This window comes from Miniopterus natalensis, chromosome 4 (genome assembly GCF_054644295.1).
Source record: "Miniopterus natalensis isolate mMinNat1 chromosome 4, mMinNat1.hap1, whole genome shotgun sequence".
Lineage (NCBI taxonomy): Eukaryota > Metazoa > Chordata > Mammalia > Chiroptera > Miniopteridae > Miniopterus > Miniopterus natalensis.
This window is the reverse complement of record NC_142084.1, coordinates 59,565,525-59,582,658: the sequence shown is the minus strand read 5'-3', so window position 1 is coordinate 59,582,658 and position 17,134 is coordinate 59,565,525. Positions and strand designations below refer to the sequence as shown.

Here is a 17,134-nt window from a genome sequence, read left to right as displayed (position 1 = left end):
TATACCCTTTCAGGCAGACTGCACATCTGTTTGGTGAAGACGCTTTTCAGTGAAAAAAATCTTTTTAAAAACTTAAATCTCCAACTGTGATAAAACAGCTAAATATTTTATTGTATAGCCATATGATGGAATACCAGACACAGAGCAAACATCCTGTGGTGAAATACTAACGACCTAAGAAAAGTTCACTAAATAGTTCATCAGGCTTGGCCGGGCGTGGCTCAGAGGTTAAGCGTCGACCTAGGATCCAGGAGATGGCTGTTTGATTCCAGATCAGAGCACATGCTGAGTTGTAGGCTCGATCCCCAGTTGGGGGCGTGCAGGAGGCAGCTGATCAATGACTCTCTCATCATTGATGTTTCTATCTCTCTCTCCCTCTCCTTTCCTCTCTCTGAAATTAATAAAAACATATTTAAAAAAATAAATAAAAAGCCCACACACAAATAAAATAAAAATAAGTACAAAGAAAAACATTTGGAAATTTGTGTATGGAAATATAGCTGTTGAAATAAAGAATCCAGCATGCAGACTGAAGAGCAGTGTGGCTACTGCCAAAGAACGAATTCATGAACTGGAAGATCCGAGGAATTTTTTCAGAAGGCTTCAAGGAGATGGGAAATATAAAAGAGAGATGAGCAAATGAAAGTGTCACTATCTACATACTATCTATTTTCTCTATATAAAGAGAAAAAAATCAACCACAGGAATAACTAATTTATAAAATGATTGAGAACTGTTCTGCATGAAGGAAATGGGGCATTGTACAACCGGACGGGTGTCGTCATAACCATTCTCAATGTCGGAAATCTTTCCTTCCCCAGAGGCAGTGAGCATTTGATATATGTTTGTTGAACTGAAGAACTGCCAATGTTTTCTCTTTTTTTTTAATATGCCTTTATCGATTTCAGAGAGAGGAAGGGAGAGGGAGAGAGAATCACTGATCGGCTGCCTCCTGCACACACCCCCAGCTGGGGATGGAGCCCACAAGCTGGGCATGTGGCCTGACCGGGAATCGAACCTCGATCTCCTGGATCTTAGGTCGATGCTCAACTGCTGAGACACGCCAGGCCCAGCTGGGCACCAATGTTTTCTTTAACTTATCTTCCCATTCTTTCTGCCTCAGGCTCAATCCAAAGCCTCATTCCCTTGACCTAATGCTTATTAGATCACTAGGACCGCTGCTACATTCTCCCTAGCGAGTGAGGGTTCCGCTCAACTAGACCAGTGGTTGGCCTTTTTCTGTAAAGTTTCAGGTTTAAGTGCCACAATGGTGTGTAAGCAGCCACTAACAATCCATAAACATATGTGGCTGTATTCCAACAAAACATTATTTACAAAAACAGGTGTATGTTGGGGGGTGTTCAAATTTGGTCCTAGGGCCATAGTTGGCTGAGTTTTAAAGTAGACTGACAAGTTTTCTCAAACCAAAACTTTTCTTATCCCTTCTAATTCAATATAGAATCCAATTATCTGGGTAAAAGAAAATCTAATTTATTTTCTTTTTTACATACAATACTGGCTGCCAGCTAGGAATTAAAATTAATTACTTAAGTATGCTACTCATTACTTTCAAAACCTTATTTTCCCTTTAAATTTACGAACCTTATAAGAATAATTTACTGGAAATTACATCAATAGTACTGTAAAGGCTTTGATGTAAGCAGGACAAATAGGAAGAGTTGGCAGCCAAGTAATCTTTCTGTCTTTCATGGAGGAACAGATCAGGAATGATAGAAGCTGCCAATAAAAAAATTTGATTCAATGAAGCAGATTAAGATGACATTGATGGGCTTTTGATTTCAGTAAGCGGGAAGGCCCAGAATTCTGCTAGCTACAGGCAAAAATTACAACTTGTCCCCTCTAGACCTTGAGATGAAACTTGATTATAAAAGACAGTATTAAAAAAAAACAATGCAGAGGGGCAGCTCAGGAGCATCCTATTATTCCAGACGTACAGCAGCCATTCTTTTTCCCATATTAAACGAGATAGGGACTTGCCCAAGTTATCTAACCATCCATCCATCCATCCATCCATCCATCCATCCATCCATCCATCCACTCGCTATTTAGTAATATTCCCTGCCCTCCTTCACAAACATGAAAAGAACCAGGATTTATAAAATGAAAAATAAATTCTTTACAAACACCTAAAATGGAATAAATAATACATTTATAACAATGTTTATGTACTTAGCTTCTTGCCAAAATGACTGTTGATGATCAACTTAAAATCTTCTGGTCTGGCCGGGTGTGGCTCAGCGGTTGAGCATCAACCTAGGATCCAGGAGATCGAGGTTTGATTCCTGGTCAGGGCACATGCCCGGGTTGCTGGCTTGATCTCCAGTCAGGGGCGTGCAGGAGGCAGCCGATCAATAACTACTCTCTCATCACTGCTGTTCTCTCTCTCTCTCTCTCTCTCTCTCTCTCTCTCTCTCTCTCTCTCTCTCTCTCTCTCCTCCTTTCCCTTCCTCTCTCTGAAATCAATAAAGATATATTAAAAAATAAATAAATTAAAAAAAATTTCCAATAGCTTCCCTCTACACATTAAAATAAAACCCAAATTTCTCATCATGGCGCACCAGGTCCTACATGACCTGGCCCCTGCTAATCTCTTGGACATCTCCGCTGACCACACCTAGTATACTGCAATCACAGTGGTCTTCTCTGCTGCAAACATGCCCAGCTGTTCCTGCTTCAGGGGCCCGCCACCTCCCACGTCTCTGTAATACTTTGCCCTCACAGTTTTACATGGCTCATTTCTTCAGGTCATAGTTCCAACGAGATCTCCCCCAGAAGCTTTCTCTGACCATGCAATTAAACTAGTCTCTATCACTCTACACATAACCTTACTTTCCTGTTTTCAGTATTTATATCATAATCTGAAATTACTTTGCTCATTTATTTTCTGCACACCATCCTCTCTCCATACATCAACTGAACCTAGATCCACGAGCACGGACTTGGCCTGTGGGTCGTCACTGATTCTCTCACACCTAGAGGAGTGCTCGACACATAGTAGGCCCTTAGTGAATATTAAGTAATTAATATCTGCTGAGTAAACAAGTGTCCATCTCTCTTCTACATCAGGCTATGATTATTAAAAATGTTGGGAAGTCTCAGAATCCTAGAGGTGACCCTAGAGACAGCAGGATCTTACAGAGGAACTTGGGATTCTAAATGCGGGACATGAATAATCTAACTGATAAAGCCTATCTGTAGAACATAAAGTTTCAGTTCAGCAGGATGAGTAGGCTCTAGAGATCTGCTATACAACACTATCTATGGTCAACGTATTATACAGTTAAAAATTTAAGAGGGTAGATTTCATGTTAAGCGTTCTTACTACAATTAAAGAAAAGTGTCTACAGAAACCAAAATTAGGAAGATTAAAAAACTGCTGATGATACACTGGATATATTCTGAATTTGGGTTAAATAACCAAAAAGCTGAATTGTTAAATGAGAATTCAGTTACCTGTGGGTGTGTGGTAAGCAAGGAAGATCCAGAGACGTAAGATACTTTCTCATAATGGGACTGAATAATCCAGTTGGAGCTTCCAAGGGCATAGCCAGAGCTTAGAGGGGTCACCTGGACAGCACCAAAAAGCTCCTGGAAAAGAAACACAGTAAAAATGAGTGATGAGCTTTCAGCAATGCAGTCATGCCAGTAAGTCTGAAGGAGAAAACAACGGGAATTTCGTTCTCCACTTAGAAACTGTTTCAAAGTAAACCAGAAAGTTTGAAGTAAAACAGAAAAATGGTAGAGACCATGTGACAGACATTGAGAGCAATTCTAGTTTTCACTTGTCACCTCTCTGAGAGTTTCAGCTCATCCACATGTCACCAGGCACCCAGGCCTCACTCATTAAAAGGCAGAGATGATGTATCAGCAAATAACCAAAGAGACAAACACTTTAGTTTTCTTTTTTCTTTTCTTTCCAGGTTAGGTGTTATTCTCATGGTTGTTCTGTACTGAGTGGCTCCAGGCACAAGTTGATAGAAATGGGAACCTTATCATTATCAGGTCAGACCTTAAAAGTTACACTTGCCAAACTGCTTCTTGATCTATTTTATGCTCTCCGTCTCCTATTTCACTTGTCCAAAATCTGTAAAACAGCATCTACTGTTCCAAAGTGAACAGAATGAGATGCCTTTCTCTTGACATATTACATGCCGGCTAATCAAATGCTGGCCAGTGATGTGGAATGTAAGGGTTAGCAAAGAGCGCCAGGAAGAACCTGGGAGCAATGGAGGAAAGTGACACTCTGTTCTGTCTTCAGCGTGTACTAGTACAGGATTCTTAGTGATCAAATGGCTTATAAAAGGGAACTACAGGATCCTACCAAAAACAACTGTATGAATCAAAAGCATTCGTTAATCACTGAAAATCATCAACACTCACAATTTTCTGAGAATATCCCACCAGCTGGATTTTACTAAGGGCAGAGTTCACCTCTTGCAATGTATAGCATCTTCTCCAGGTTGATACTTCCACTGCGTCCTTGAGAGGAGATGGCAGCAGCCTGTGAATGCATCACAATGTCGATTCTTTTAAATTTTATTTACTGATTTAGAGAGAGGAAGGAAGGGGGGAGGGAGGAAAGGAGGGAGAGGAGGGGAGAGGGGGAGAGAGAGAGAGAGAGAAACACTGACTTGTTGTTCCACTTATTTATGCATTCATCAGTTGATCCTTACATGCGCCTTGAATGGCGACTGAACTCAAAACCCTGGTGCTTCAGGATGACGCTCTAACCTGCTGAGCTACCCGCCAGGGCACAATGCCAATTCTTTATGTTACAGATTTCTTTCAAGTAATTTGTCCATTTTATATAAGTTGCCCAACTTACTGGCACATAATTGCTCATGGAATTCCTGTGAAATCATTTTTCTCTCTCTTGGTCGTACTCTCCCCTTTCAGTTCCGGTTCCAGTAACTTAAGTAGTCTCTCTCTTATTTCTTGGTCGATCTAAAGGTTTGTCAGTTTTGTTGATCTTTCCAAAGAATGAACTTGGTTTCACTGATTTTCTCTATTATTTTTCTATTCTTCATTTTGTTTATCCAGCATATAGCTGGATCTTTTTATTTTTATCCAGTCACATGATGTTATTTGATTGAATTGTTTAAGCCACTCACATTTACTGTTACTGATATAGCTGGCTTATGTCTGCCAATTTAATGTTTGTTTTCCATATGTCTTACGTCTTTTTCTCCCTCTAGTCTTCCTTTACTACCTTTTTAAAATATTAAGTGAATATTTTCAGATGTAGCCTGTTCTTTCATAATTTTTCCCCAAGTTTTTTAGTTATTTCCTTAGTGGTTGTTCTAGGGCTTACCACCTATATCTTACTTAGAGCATTTCTTTTTTTTAAAAAAAAATATTGATTTACTTATTTTTTAATCCTCACCCAAGGATATTTTTTCCATTGCTTTTCAGAGAGGGTAGAAGGGGGGTAGAGAGAAAGACATCAATTGGTTGCCTCCCACATGAGCCCTGACCAGAGCCGGGATCAAGCCTGCAACCGAGCTACGTGCCCTTGACTGGAATCAAACCCAGGACCTTCAGTCCGAGGGCCGACACTCTAACCATTGAGCAAAACCAGCCAGGGCCATTTGTCACCTTTTCTCAGTCTTGTGACGCCAGGCCAGTACACATCCTATGTGTTCTTTGGGAAAACAGCCCGACCCTGAGTGCGAGGGACAGGCAAGAGGTATAGGAGCTCCAGCTGGACGAGCTGCTGGCAGGGGCAAGGCTACTGCTTCCCTTTCCTTCTGCTCCCCCGTATCTCTGCCAGCCACGCGGCGGAAGGGAAAGTTTCTCTCAGAGGCCCTGTGACATAACGGAAAAAACAGACCTCTTCCCGTTACCTCTTGACTTCTGAGCCTCAGTTTCCTCACTGGTAGAATAGGGAGAGTATCACCTTCCTTGCAGAGTTTTCTGTGAGGGGTAAATGCTACAATGCACGTGTCTGGTACAGAGCAGATCACTGAACAAAGATTACCTCCAACCCTCCCCAACACACAGAGCCATCACAGCCCTGGGAACACCGCATCTTCCAACAATTCTCGTGAACTGCAGCCCAGGGAGACCGACCCAGATGAACTTGAGTGGCGCAGGCACTTCTCTAGAGGGTCTCAAGGAAGAACCCAAGCTATTCCCCTGCGTTAGCTCCTCCTCTAAATACTCAGGATTAGAGAACCCCATGGCTTGGGCCTCGTAGGGCTGCCCTTCATAAAAGAATAAAGACTTCTCACATTGTGCTGAGTAGCAGAAGGTTCCTTAACTTTATATCAGAGCTGGAAGGCTATTGTGGGAGTGGCTAGAGAGTGGGGGACATAATAAATAACACTTGCAATCCAACCACATCTCTCTTTTTAAAAAAATATATCTTGATTTCAGAGCGGAAAGGAGAGGGAGAGAGAGAGAGAGAGAGAGAAACATCAATGATGAGAGAGTCATTGATCGGCTGCCTCCTGCACGCCCCCGACTGGGGATCGAGCCCGCAACTCGGGCATGTGCCCTGACAGGGAATCGAACCCCGATCACCGGGATCCTAGGTCGACACTCAACCGCTGAGCCACGCCCGGCCGGCACAACCACATTTCTTGACCCAACTGAATGTTTTATGTTGCCCCTGCAACGGAGCCACCTCTCTGAGAGGGTGGCTAGAAAGTCACATACAAGGCTAGGTTAGACCTACTTTCTTTCCTCTGCACTTCCCTCCCATCCCTTCACAACCGGTACTGCCATTACCCAAACTACCACCAGAGCTTTACTTTCTTCTTTCGATGGCCCTTCCAGCATCTTCTCCCCTTCCCGCATCTAGGACAATGTTCTATGAAAATTGAGATTCAAATTTGGGACAGTCTCTCTCAAAACAAGGCATTTGGCTCCTTTAATGTTTCCACTCTCTGCTAGAGAGTAAACAATCCCATATGGAGCCTCCAGAGTAAGCTAGCAAATGATCCAGGCCCTTGGTAAGGGAGGGAGGGAAGACTGAAAATTCAGGTATATTTCAGCGTGGGTCTTTTTCCATTCCTCCCTTCAGGATAAACGGCACAGAAACCATAAACTTCTGCTCCAGAAAAACTGGAGAAAGCACTTGTTTATACAGAAATAGTCATGATGGTTTCCGATGACCAGTTTAGTAGGGCAATGTTGGAAGAAGAAGAGTCTTGTTAAATACAATAAAAACAGTAACATATGTTCCTATCCCATTATATCATGTTATTCACACAGTAGTATATGTTCTTCATTTTTTGTATCCTTGGCACTGACCACAGTGCCCAACATAAAGATTTTTCAAAAGACAAAATGCCTGTTCTCTTATTACACTTCAGGAAAGGTAAGAACCAGTGAACCGATTACTAATAAGTCCTATCTCAAGTGCGCCAGTAAGTCTGGGGCAGAAGTGAGCCCTATGACAGCGTGCGAGGTGGTGACAGCATCAAGGAGGAACCGACCAGTGAGCCAGGAGAGGAAGGCTAAGCGGGTCCCAAGGACACTGGTCTTGTCTCACTGCTCAGTTTAGGGTTTTGTGGCAGGCAGCTTCTGACAGCTCCCAAGGATCCCACCTCCCGTATTCACCTCCTTGTGTTGATTCCCTTCCTCTGAGCGTGGCCTGGACCTCCTGGCTTGCTTCTAGTGAAGTAATAGGACGACAGCCACAGGATGTCACTTCCAAGACTAGGCCCTCTTGCCTGCCAGCTTTGATTTAACCAGCTGCCGTGAGGGGAGAAGCCCGGCGGTGAGCCCACATAGCAAGGGCCTGATGGAGGCTTCGGCCCAATGTCCTTGAGGAACCAAATCCTACCAACCACATGAGGGAGCCCAGGAGGGGTCTTACCCAGTGGAGCTTGAGATAACTGCCCTGTGGGAGACCCAGAGCCAGATGATCCAGTGTTATTGATAAACCAGAAAGCTTTCTGGGGCCTGCTCTAGAACAGATGCAGCGTTTTAATACCTTCACTGAGTGTGAGCTTTTCTCAGGTCTCTTCACTGACATTTTTACAAACTCTGATTCTACAGGACTTCAGCAGAAGGCTGATGTTCATATCCCATTTAACTTTGATTTTTGCTTCTTTTAGATGCAATTTCAAGCCCTTTACCTGACCTCATTTTTCCCTCCATATTTCTAAAATAAGGGTAAAACACTTCCGTCACAAATTGTTGTGAGCACTATAGCAAATGAGTAATAAAATATTCTCTTACAACAATCTGTCCTCATTCGAACCATACTTAACCTGCCAAGCCTGCCTAAGTCTTGCCACTTGGTGTCTAATCTTTGCTTGATAAACTCCTTGAATACAGGAACTGTCTTAAACTTTCAGGGGCATTTTTCTACAGACTTATAATAATGCCAGGCACTTGGTAGTTAATCAACAAATAAGTCTGAAGTTCTATGAATTCCATATTTATACCCACAAATTCCTTTTGCTAACCTCTCTTTCTACTCTTCTGAGATAGCCACTTTGTCATTACTTCCTTCTATCTCCTACCTTGTCTTTAACATCCTGTAACTTAGCTTTCCCTAAAACCCTCCTTATGCTTACCTGCAGACATTATCACAGGGAGGCATTTAAAGAACCATTCAAAGCCATTAGGATTATTGGCTGATAAGAAAATACAGTGGGAACAACTTCTGTTTTTTTCTGGCTTTCTAATTTATCAAAGTCAAGTTCTCAGCGTCTAAATGTTTCATAAGTACTTTCTAAAAGATTTCATTGTTTTGTTTTGTTCTTATCACACTTGAGTGCTTAATGAACATTTTCCCAGTGCTCTGGCATCATGCAGAGCTCTGCTGCCTCTTCTACCCTAAAGCCCAAGGAGCACAAGATCATGTGATTTTGTGAAAAGGGAAGACTTTAAAGTCCACTGGGAACACTTAGAAGCTTATAAATAAAACACTGGTGGGGCTTTTTCTAAGCGTTTGATGAATGAATGAACAAAATGAATAGAAGAACAACATACAAAGAGTATAAGAAACAGAAAAGTGGTTTTCCTCTCATTACAGCAAACTGCTTAACATACATCTGGGTGGGGTGGAGTGGAGATGCAACATCTAGATACTTTACTGAATGTGGAGCTCCAAAATCATGCATTTAATATTAACCTGAAACTAGATTAAAATCCCTGAGTTTTGTCTTAGATCAATTTATCTCTAAAAGGGACAAAGGAAATTGCTTAGGCTACGACAGCGTAATAGAAACAATTTCTGAGAGTACCTAAACTATCTCTGCTTTAATTCTGTGCTCATGAAAAAACTCTTTATCTATAATTTGATCTCGTAAGTGGACTTGCTGACCAAAACAGAGTGTCCTAGAGAGATGAACCATTCTAATTCTGGAGCCAGGCAGATGTCTCAGTATAATGTGATTAAATGGAATTTTTGTGTGTTAGTCAATATCCTGGGAGTTTGGTTAGCCTGAATCAGAGGCTAATCAAGTCTGAGTGAAATGGGATGATTAAGTTTCTGGAATTGCAATGTTGAAGAGCAAGCTGTAAGGACTTGAGCAAAGTACTGCCACTTCATGAGGATCTTCTTAAGGAGCCTCTCCCTTGGACGTCTTTAAAAACTATAACATAAGTGAACTTAGAGATAACTTAACTCAATTCTTTTACTTTACAGAAAAGGAGATTGAGGCCCAGAATCTGAATGACAGTACTAAATAACTTGAGGCAACAGAGGAAGTAGAAAACAGTTTAAGAGACTTGACTATGAATAATGAACACACAATACAATATACTGATGATGTATTATAGAACTGTACACTTAAAATCTATACAATTTTATTAACCAATGTCATCTCAATAAATTCAATAATTTAAAAAAATAAATATTAAAATAAAAAGCGAGAGACAGAGAGAGAGAGAAAAGAAAACGAGTTCTCTTCTATCCTACCTTGCTTTCATCAGGAGAAGTGGAATCTAAAAATAAATTAGGCCGTGGAAGGCAGATGTGTTCTGGTAACTGAAAGGGGGCTATGCGAGCCAAGTGCATCACTGAAGGGTAAAAGGATACGGGTGTTTACTGAGCACCTACTATGTGCTTGGCACCATAAAAAAGACTCTACTCATATTGCTTATTTAATCCTCCCAACAACCCTGTGAAGTTGCTAATATTATTCCTAGTTTATAAATGAGGAAACAGCCTAGAGGAAATAAACTGCTGCAGTTACTAAGAAGCAGATCTGAAATTCAAACACCAGTCTATTTGACCTCCACGCCCATAGCTTTAATTTTCTTCCTACTAGAGTTAGGCCTGATAAATTCCTCCATAAATACCAAAGAAGTGTCAGAGCAGAGGAGCTTCAACTACAATATGCTTGTTTTTTCTTTTATATCTTCTATAAGGTATGAACCCACATTTTAAGCTACAACAAGTACTGAAAACTGCCCAAACATTTCAGCCAGGAATATATCAATGCATAATTCCTTAATGCTTGTGAGGACTATGACAATATCCTTAATTATAATTGCAGATTTCTAGTCTTATACAAAAATGGCAGCTTTAAACAAAAAATGCTAGAGGCTGGGTTAGTTTCGTAAGTGGGATATTTTGCTTTGAATTTTCCCATTAAAAAACCTAAACTTTGAAGTGGGTATGGGAAAGTCAGAGACTCAAAAATTGTATTACAAGGGATTCTCCTTTTCCTACCCTTCAAAATCTCTATTTTTCAAAAAGACTAAACTGCAACGTCAGAATGAGGAAGAAGGATGGTTAACTTCTAAATAAATCTCAGTAGAAGTGTCACCTGAAGCAGAGAGTCAGACAGCTGCCAAAAAGCAAGAGTAATTGCTTTTTGGGGTATACATACTAATACTAAATCAAATGCTAATTCAAACTATGATTTAAGAAAAATGATTTAAGGGAATTTGTCAAACTCCTTTGACCAATGAGTAAGAAAGATTTTAATTTATTGTTTTCTTTAGTTGATGGTCTTATTAGTAACTTAAGCTACTAAGATGCATTAATTTGAGACACTTAACCAAGAGATTATCTATATAAGGTTTCAGTAGAAGTAAAAAGTTGGGGGCTCAAACCTCAAATCCAATTCACAGAGGTGTTTTTACCTGGATCATACAGGATTTTATTTTAATGGAGCGAAGAATTTGAAAAGATTTTAAGACATGACATTTAAAACATCCAAATTTTGAACTCCTCTTAAAAAAAAAGGAAGACTTGGCAGTGACAGGCCCACATTCCCATATGGCCACAATCAGCTGTCAGCTGCTCCACTAGAGAGGTGAGGTCTCTGATCCACACTTCCTGGCTGCCCCCCCTCACTCCTATACTTATCTTCCCCATCCCTGGAGACATCTGAGTTTGTGACGCCTACTTTAGAGGAATCAGATAAGGAAAGTGCAGGAATTAAATTAAAAAATAAATAAAAAGAGAAGACATATCACCTGGAAGAAATGTTAACATACTAGACAGCAAAAACCAGTTTCTCCATATCGTATGCCGTAGTACTCTGGGGCACTAGAGATCAACTGGCTTGTGACAGAGAAATTTTAAAGGGACATAAATCTGCCCGGCCAGTGTAGCTCAGCAGTTGAGCATCAGCCTAGGACCCAGGAGATCAAGATTTAATTCCTGGTCAGGGAACATGCCCAGGTTACGGGATTCCCAGTCGGGGGAGTGCAGGAGGCAGCTGGGCAATGACTCTCTCATCACTGATGTTTCTATCTCTCTCTCTCCCTCTCTCTGAAATCAATAAAGATATATTTAAAAATAAAGTGATGTAAATCCTTTAGCATAAATGTTATACAAATAAAGTACTTTTAGCATTCTGGCCCAAGGTCAAATTCGAGGTGGGTATTTCAAAAGAACTCTTTTGTCTGATGTGAACTATAAAACAACTCTTCAAATTCTTCTACTACTTCTAGTATGTATGCTGAGTTTATCCAGGAGAAAAAAAGAAGACAGCTTTCTTGGTTTGTCTTTCTAATGCATCAACATATTCTTTCCCATAATTAGACTCTTCTCCTTCTCTATCGATATGTATGGTTCATCTCATGCTTAAAACCCAAAACAAAATACTTGACCAGGATCAGAAATATGGTCATGACATATGAAATAATGAAATATGGTTTTCTCCAGTAGTCAACATCATTGTCCTTGCTCCTTTACCAAGTTGGTTTTCAAATCTCTGACTTTTGCCCACCAGGTGGCGAAACAGCAAATTTAAGATTCTATTTTGATTAGCACCTTTTTTAAAAAGGGAAATTTCCTAAGATTTTTAAAAAATAACTTTCAGGCCCCCTCCCTAGCCTTCTGCTTCTTCAAGCTCAATTTATCCTTCTCCCTAACATACAATGGCACTTTTTTGGGAGCCAGTTATCTTGTATTTTATAAAGAATGGGAGGCAAAGGAAAACTGCCAAGGACTCTGCCCAAGGTCATGGAAGAAAAGGCAAAATAAGGACTTGGACCTTCCTAGGACTTGGCCCACGGTTTGGGAGTCAGGAAACAGTGACCTTTGAACGTTGTTTCTGGTGCCAAAATTATTTGCAGCAGATTATAATAAAGGGTATAAATTTAAAAGGAGGAAGTAAGGGAAGCCAAGGCATACATGCTCCACGGGGGAAGAAAACAAAGTCCTAAGATTTCCAAGGTAGGGGATGTAGAAGTCTGGGTCTGATGTGGTCCAGGGAGCACATGGGAGAGAGAAAGAAGGTATAACAATGGCAGGAGGAAAGGAGCTGAGAGTAAGAATGTAAAATGAGGAGGGGAGGGGTCCCTAACTAAGCAGGTGGGTGGGCAGGTCAAGGAAACCATTTAAAGACTCAGACATGTGCGTGTCCAGAAAATATTTCCTAACGTGAAGCCAGACAGACACCATATCCCCAACTGAGGACACAGAGGCATGAAGAAGACCCATAAAACACAAGACAGAATGTACAGTTATACATCCTTCCTCCTCTCTCACGAGAGGGGTCTCACACAAACATGAGAAGAGGCATGTGTGTCCCCAAATGGTGGCCCAGCACAGTGGTTAAGAGCAGAGACTCTGGAACCAGACTAGCCTGACTGTCAGTCTGGGTTTGAATCCAAATCCTACCGTAGCTCCAGAGTTGGGTGATCTCAAGCTATGATTTAACATCTCTATGCCTGTTTTCTCTTCTGTACAGTGATAATGTTAAAAAATTAAATTTACCCTGGACGGTGTGGCTCAGTTGGTTGGAGCCTTGTCCAGTACACCAAAATGTTGTGGGTTCGATTTCTGGTCAGGACACATACCTGGGTTGCCGGTTCAGTCCATGTTTCTCACATCAACATTTCTGTTTCTCTCTTCTTCTCTCCTCTCTCCTCCCTCCCTCCCTCCGTCCCGCCCTCCCTCCCTCCCAATCAATGAACATGTCCTCAGGTGAGGATTGAAAAAAGAAAAAAAGAAATTAAACTTATTAAATAAAACACTGAGAACAGTGCTACATATGCCAAATAAAATAACTCATATACAAAGGAATGCATAGAGGAGACTCACATGCTCTAACTCTGAAACAGTTACAGTATAAAAACAAAGCATGTTCTCCTAGCTACATATGTGTATTCTTGAAGTAAGAATATTCAAAAACCTAAGACACTCTGAAGTTTAGATAACCAGATGGCGAACAAATCACTGATCTAGAGGGAAAGAGTACTTGATGGCAAGACAGATGGAGAGAGAGGCCTCGGGTAGGAGTGCATGGAACACATGCTACTTGAGAAGTCCCAGACAAGCTCTGACTTGACTCTGGATGCCAGCCCCGGAAGGCTGGGCCGACTGTGGTGCCTGGAGGTGAGGGCAGCAGTTGGCAGGGTTAGAGAAACAGCAGTATGTAAAGACTGACTGCTGTCCTCCACTGCCAATTAAATGTGAGAGCACGGAAGTGGAATCAAGCTGCCTCCTTGCCTCCTCTATTATATTTCTACTTATTTTACCTCTTGTCATCTGGTTTCTGATCCTAGGACTCTACTGAAACTAACCTCTCTGGAATGTCCACAGCCAGAGCCTCGCCATCTTACGTGACGATGTGTCTGCAGTGCCTGAGACCACTGACAAGCCCGGGTTTGGGGAAACTTCTTTTTCCCTTTGGCTTCTACTCAGTGCTCCTCTTACCTTCCTAAATACAACTTCACAGCCTCTTTCACGATTCTTACCAATTCTTTTTAATTCTACTGCAGAAATTTCTTTTAAGTTAGACTCTCCATGCTCATTGCTACTGCCTTGGTTCAGGACTTTGTTCTGTCCTCTGGGTTTCTGACAGTCTTCCTGCTGGTCTCCTGCCCCATCTCTGTACTTCCATCCACTCTCCGTGCTGCTTCCAGAGTTACCTTCCCCAGAACAAATATGCGATCACATCATTCTCCTCCTTATAAACCTCCACTGACAGGTAATATTCAATAATATTCCACCCTCAATAATATTCCAACTTTACACATCAGTTTCTTCATTATCTTACCTCAATGTTCCTCTTTAGTTTCATCTTTCTCTTCTCCACTCTACCCAGTCTAATCCACCCTGAACTTCTCCCTGTTCCCTGAATACACTATATCCTGGGGTACTGTGATTTAATCTTTTCTATCTGGAGAAGTCTTTTTCTTTCCCCAAGAAGAAAGTCATCTCCTAAGGAAAGTCCTCCTCAGCTTCCATAAGCACAGAGAGTTCTTCACTTTCTGAGTGCCTACAGCACTGTGATCAAGCATTAATTCTAATACACCCACCCCATTTGTAATTCACCTGTTAATTGTCTGATTTCCATGAACCTCTGAATACCTCAAAGACAGAGCCAAACGTCTTACTAATTTTTAAAAAACTCCCAGGCCCTGAACAGTGCCTTACACATGGCATGGTTGCCTCTCAAAATACACTGGTTGAATGAAACATAACCCTTTCATAAAACAGGGAGACGAGACTCTAAGGCAGTACTGTAGGGGCACAGACCAGCCTTCTGCTCACCGCTGAATGTCCTTGTTCTTCCACAAGGAGGCAGACTGAGCCTTGGGCACTCTTTCAATGAAATTCACCAGCTCTTCCATGAGAAGCCTGAGTTTAAACAAAGAAAAAAAAGTGATGAACACTCATACAAGAATTAGAGAAACACTGCACTCTAACACTGTAGCCAAGAGAAATGGGCTTATCTGCTTTCCCCCTCCCCAATCATATTTCTCTCTGTTGCATATAAATGTGGGCACCATTTTACATAAAGTTGAATACAAATCTAGCCTTCTATTGAATTTCCATGTTAAAAATTCAGAATATAAATGATTTAATTCACCTTTAAAACAAGCCTGGTTATGTTCTCATCTCTAAGCACTGAAATAGATAGGTCTATAGTTTAATTCTCACTCTGCCTTTATGTATCTAAAAATACAAAGAGAAAAAGTTAAATGACAGTGAAGTACCCGATGTTGGTGGCAGAAGGAATGAGCAGAATTTTTTTTAAATGATATTAAATGGACAATTTACACTGGTAGAGTAAGTTTTTCTTAATGTGTCTCTTAGGGATTAACAAAATTCCATACGGAAAAAATACTCTAAAGACTGATCCTAAAAACCTAACTCAAGGACCTGCAAAAGGGCAGGCTATGCAGACAGAGAGATGGATTACCACAGAATCACAGCTGCAGGAATGTAAGAAAAGCCCCGCGCAATGGGATCAATGATCTGCATGCTCTGAGGGATTCATGGTCAGAATCCTGGATAACTACAGGATGACCAAAAAGCTAGAAGCAGATTTTCAACAGTGTGAAACCCGTTGCATAATCCAGTAGAGATGATCTGTACTGACTTCAATCCTCTCCCAATCAACCATAAATGCATTAGCACTTCATTTCCATTTGTCTATTTATTCCTAATACCATCCCCTTCTTTCATCTCGAAGGAGCAGAAGTTCCAGTATTCTAAGATCTGGGATCCAGGCTCATTACCATTCTGGTTGTAGCTTTCAGAACAGTCACGGGTTTGTCCATTCTCTTGCTTTAACTTTTTCAGACTAGAGGCCAATGTATTCAGCTTTTCCTCTCACTGACTGATCCATCTATCTCTTCCTCAGATCCCTTATGTTTTTCTGTACTCACTGCAGGTAATGTGATTTGACACTAGAAACCGTATTTTTGGTCTTGATAGTTGCACCTATACTACATTTGTGAGTTTGCTTCCACACAATTCTTTTTCCTGGGGTAATTTTCTTCTCACTAACTGATGCTATGGTTACTTGCAGCAACCAGGAAGGCTCAGGAGGGGTAGAGAAAAGACACAGCAGAGTATTCCAGGTCAAAGGAAGGCCTGAGGTTTTATTCCTTAGAGTTCTGAGTTTCACTCTTGTAACATCCAGACAACTTACCCATCTAATGACTTATCCTGTTTTCTACATGCTGTCTGCACTTACAGTCTGCACAAATTCATAACGGGGGAAATTTTGAAAGCAAAGTAATAAAATTTCTTCTTTTCTTAAATATGCTATGTTCCTTTCTCCTGAAGCTCTTTGCAGTGCATGTTGTGGCATCTTACTAAATGTTACCTCCCCTAGTTACTATCATCTGCACAGAGGAGCTGTCTCTGGGAACTCCTTCCAGTTCTGATACAAAAAAAAAAAAAAAAAAAAGGAAAAAAAAGGCCAGTGAAGACTACTGGCAGCAACAGTCTCTAGGAGATTCCTGTTCTCTGGGTCAGCTGCTCAGAGTCAATAACAATCACTCCTGGCACAACACTCCATTAAACAGTCACCAGTGAGGGAAGGAGTTCTGAGCGTCATACTAACGGGTAAGAACAGTCTCACCTGCCGATCTGCACGGTAGGCTCCGTGGCATACACCGTGCCTGTGAAGCCGGTATGCTCAGTGATATAGGGCAGTGCCATCATGCAGTGGTAGTTAGAGATGAGGATCACATCCACCGTAGACAGATCTATTAGCTCCGTCTGAAAAGAAAGGAGGGGGATGATACATATCTGTTCAGAGCACATAGATCAACATGATGTGACTGAAAAATGATGCTGTCAGAATGCAGAGTAGTTCTGTACTACAGAATAATGATGGCCTCCCTGCAACATTTCTATTCTCACTTTAGGATATTTCCTAACATTGACGTTAAGTAAGACAGGACGGCTAACAACGAGAATGCAGCCAGTCCACCAGCAGCACCCTGATTTTGC

The 17,134-nt window shown here is 41.3% G+C and overlaps 1 protein-coding gene across 1 annotated transcript in view; it reads right to left on the bottom strand.

Annotated features, from left to right (window-relative positions):
• The window catches only part of INTS9 (integrator complex subunit 9), an 82,947-nt gene that overhangs the window by 22,949 nt on the left and 42,864 nt on the right, over positions 1 to 17,134 (bottom strand). The window contains exons 5-8 of the mRNA XM_016213861.2: positions 16,761 to 16,900; positions 14,939 to 15,025; positions 4,402 to 4,522; positions 3,475 to 3,609 (exon numbers count right to left, since the gene is read on the bottom strand). Coding sequence (XP_016069347.1) covers positions 3,475 to 3,609; positions 4,402 to 4,522; positions 14,939 to 15,025; positions 16,761 to 16,900 — 483 coding nt within the window. The remainder of the gene's footprint in view (positions 1 to 3,474; positions 3,610 to 4,401; positions 4,523 to 14,938; positions 15,026 to 16,760; positions 16,901 to 17,134) is intronic.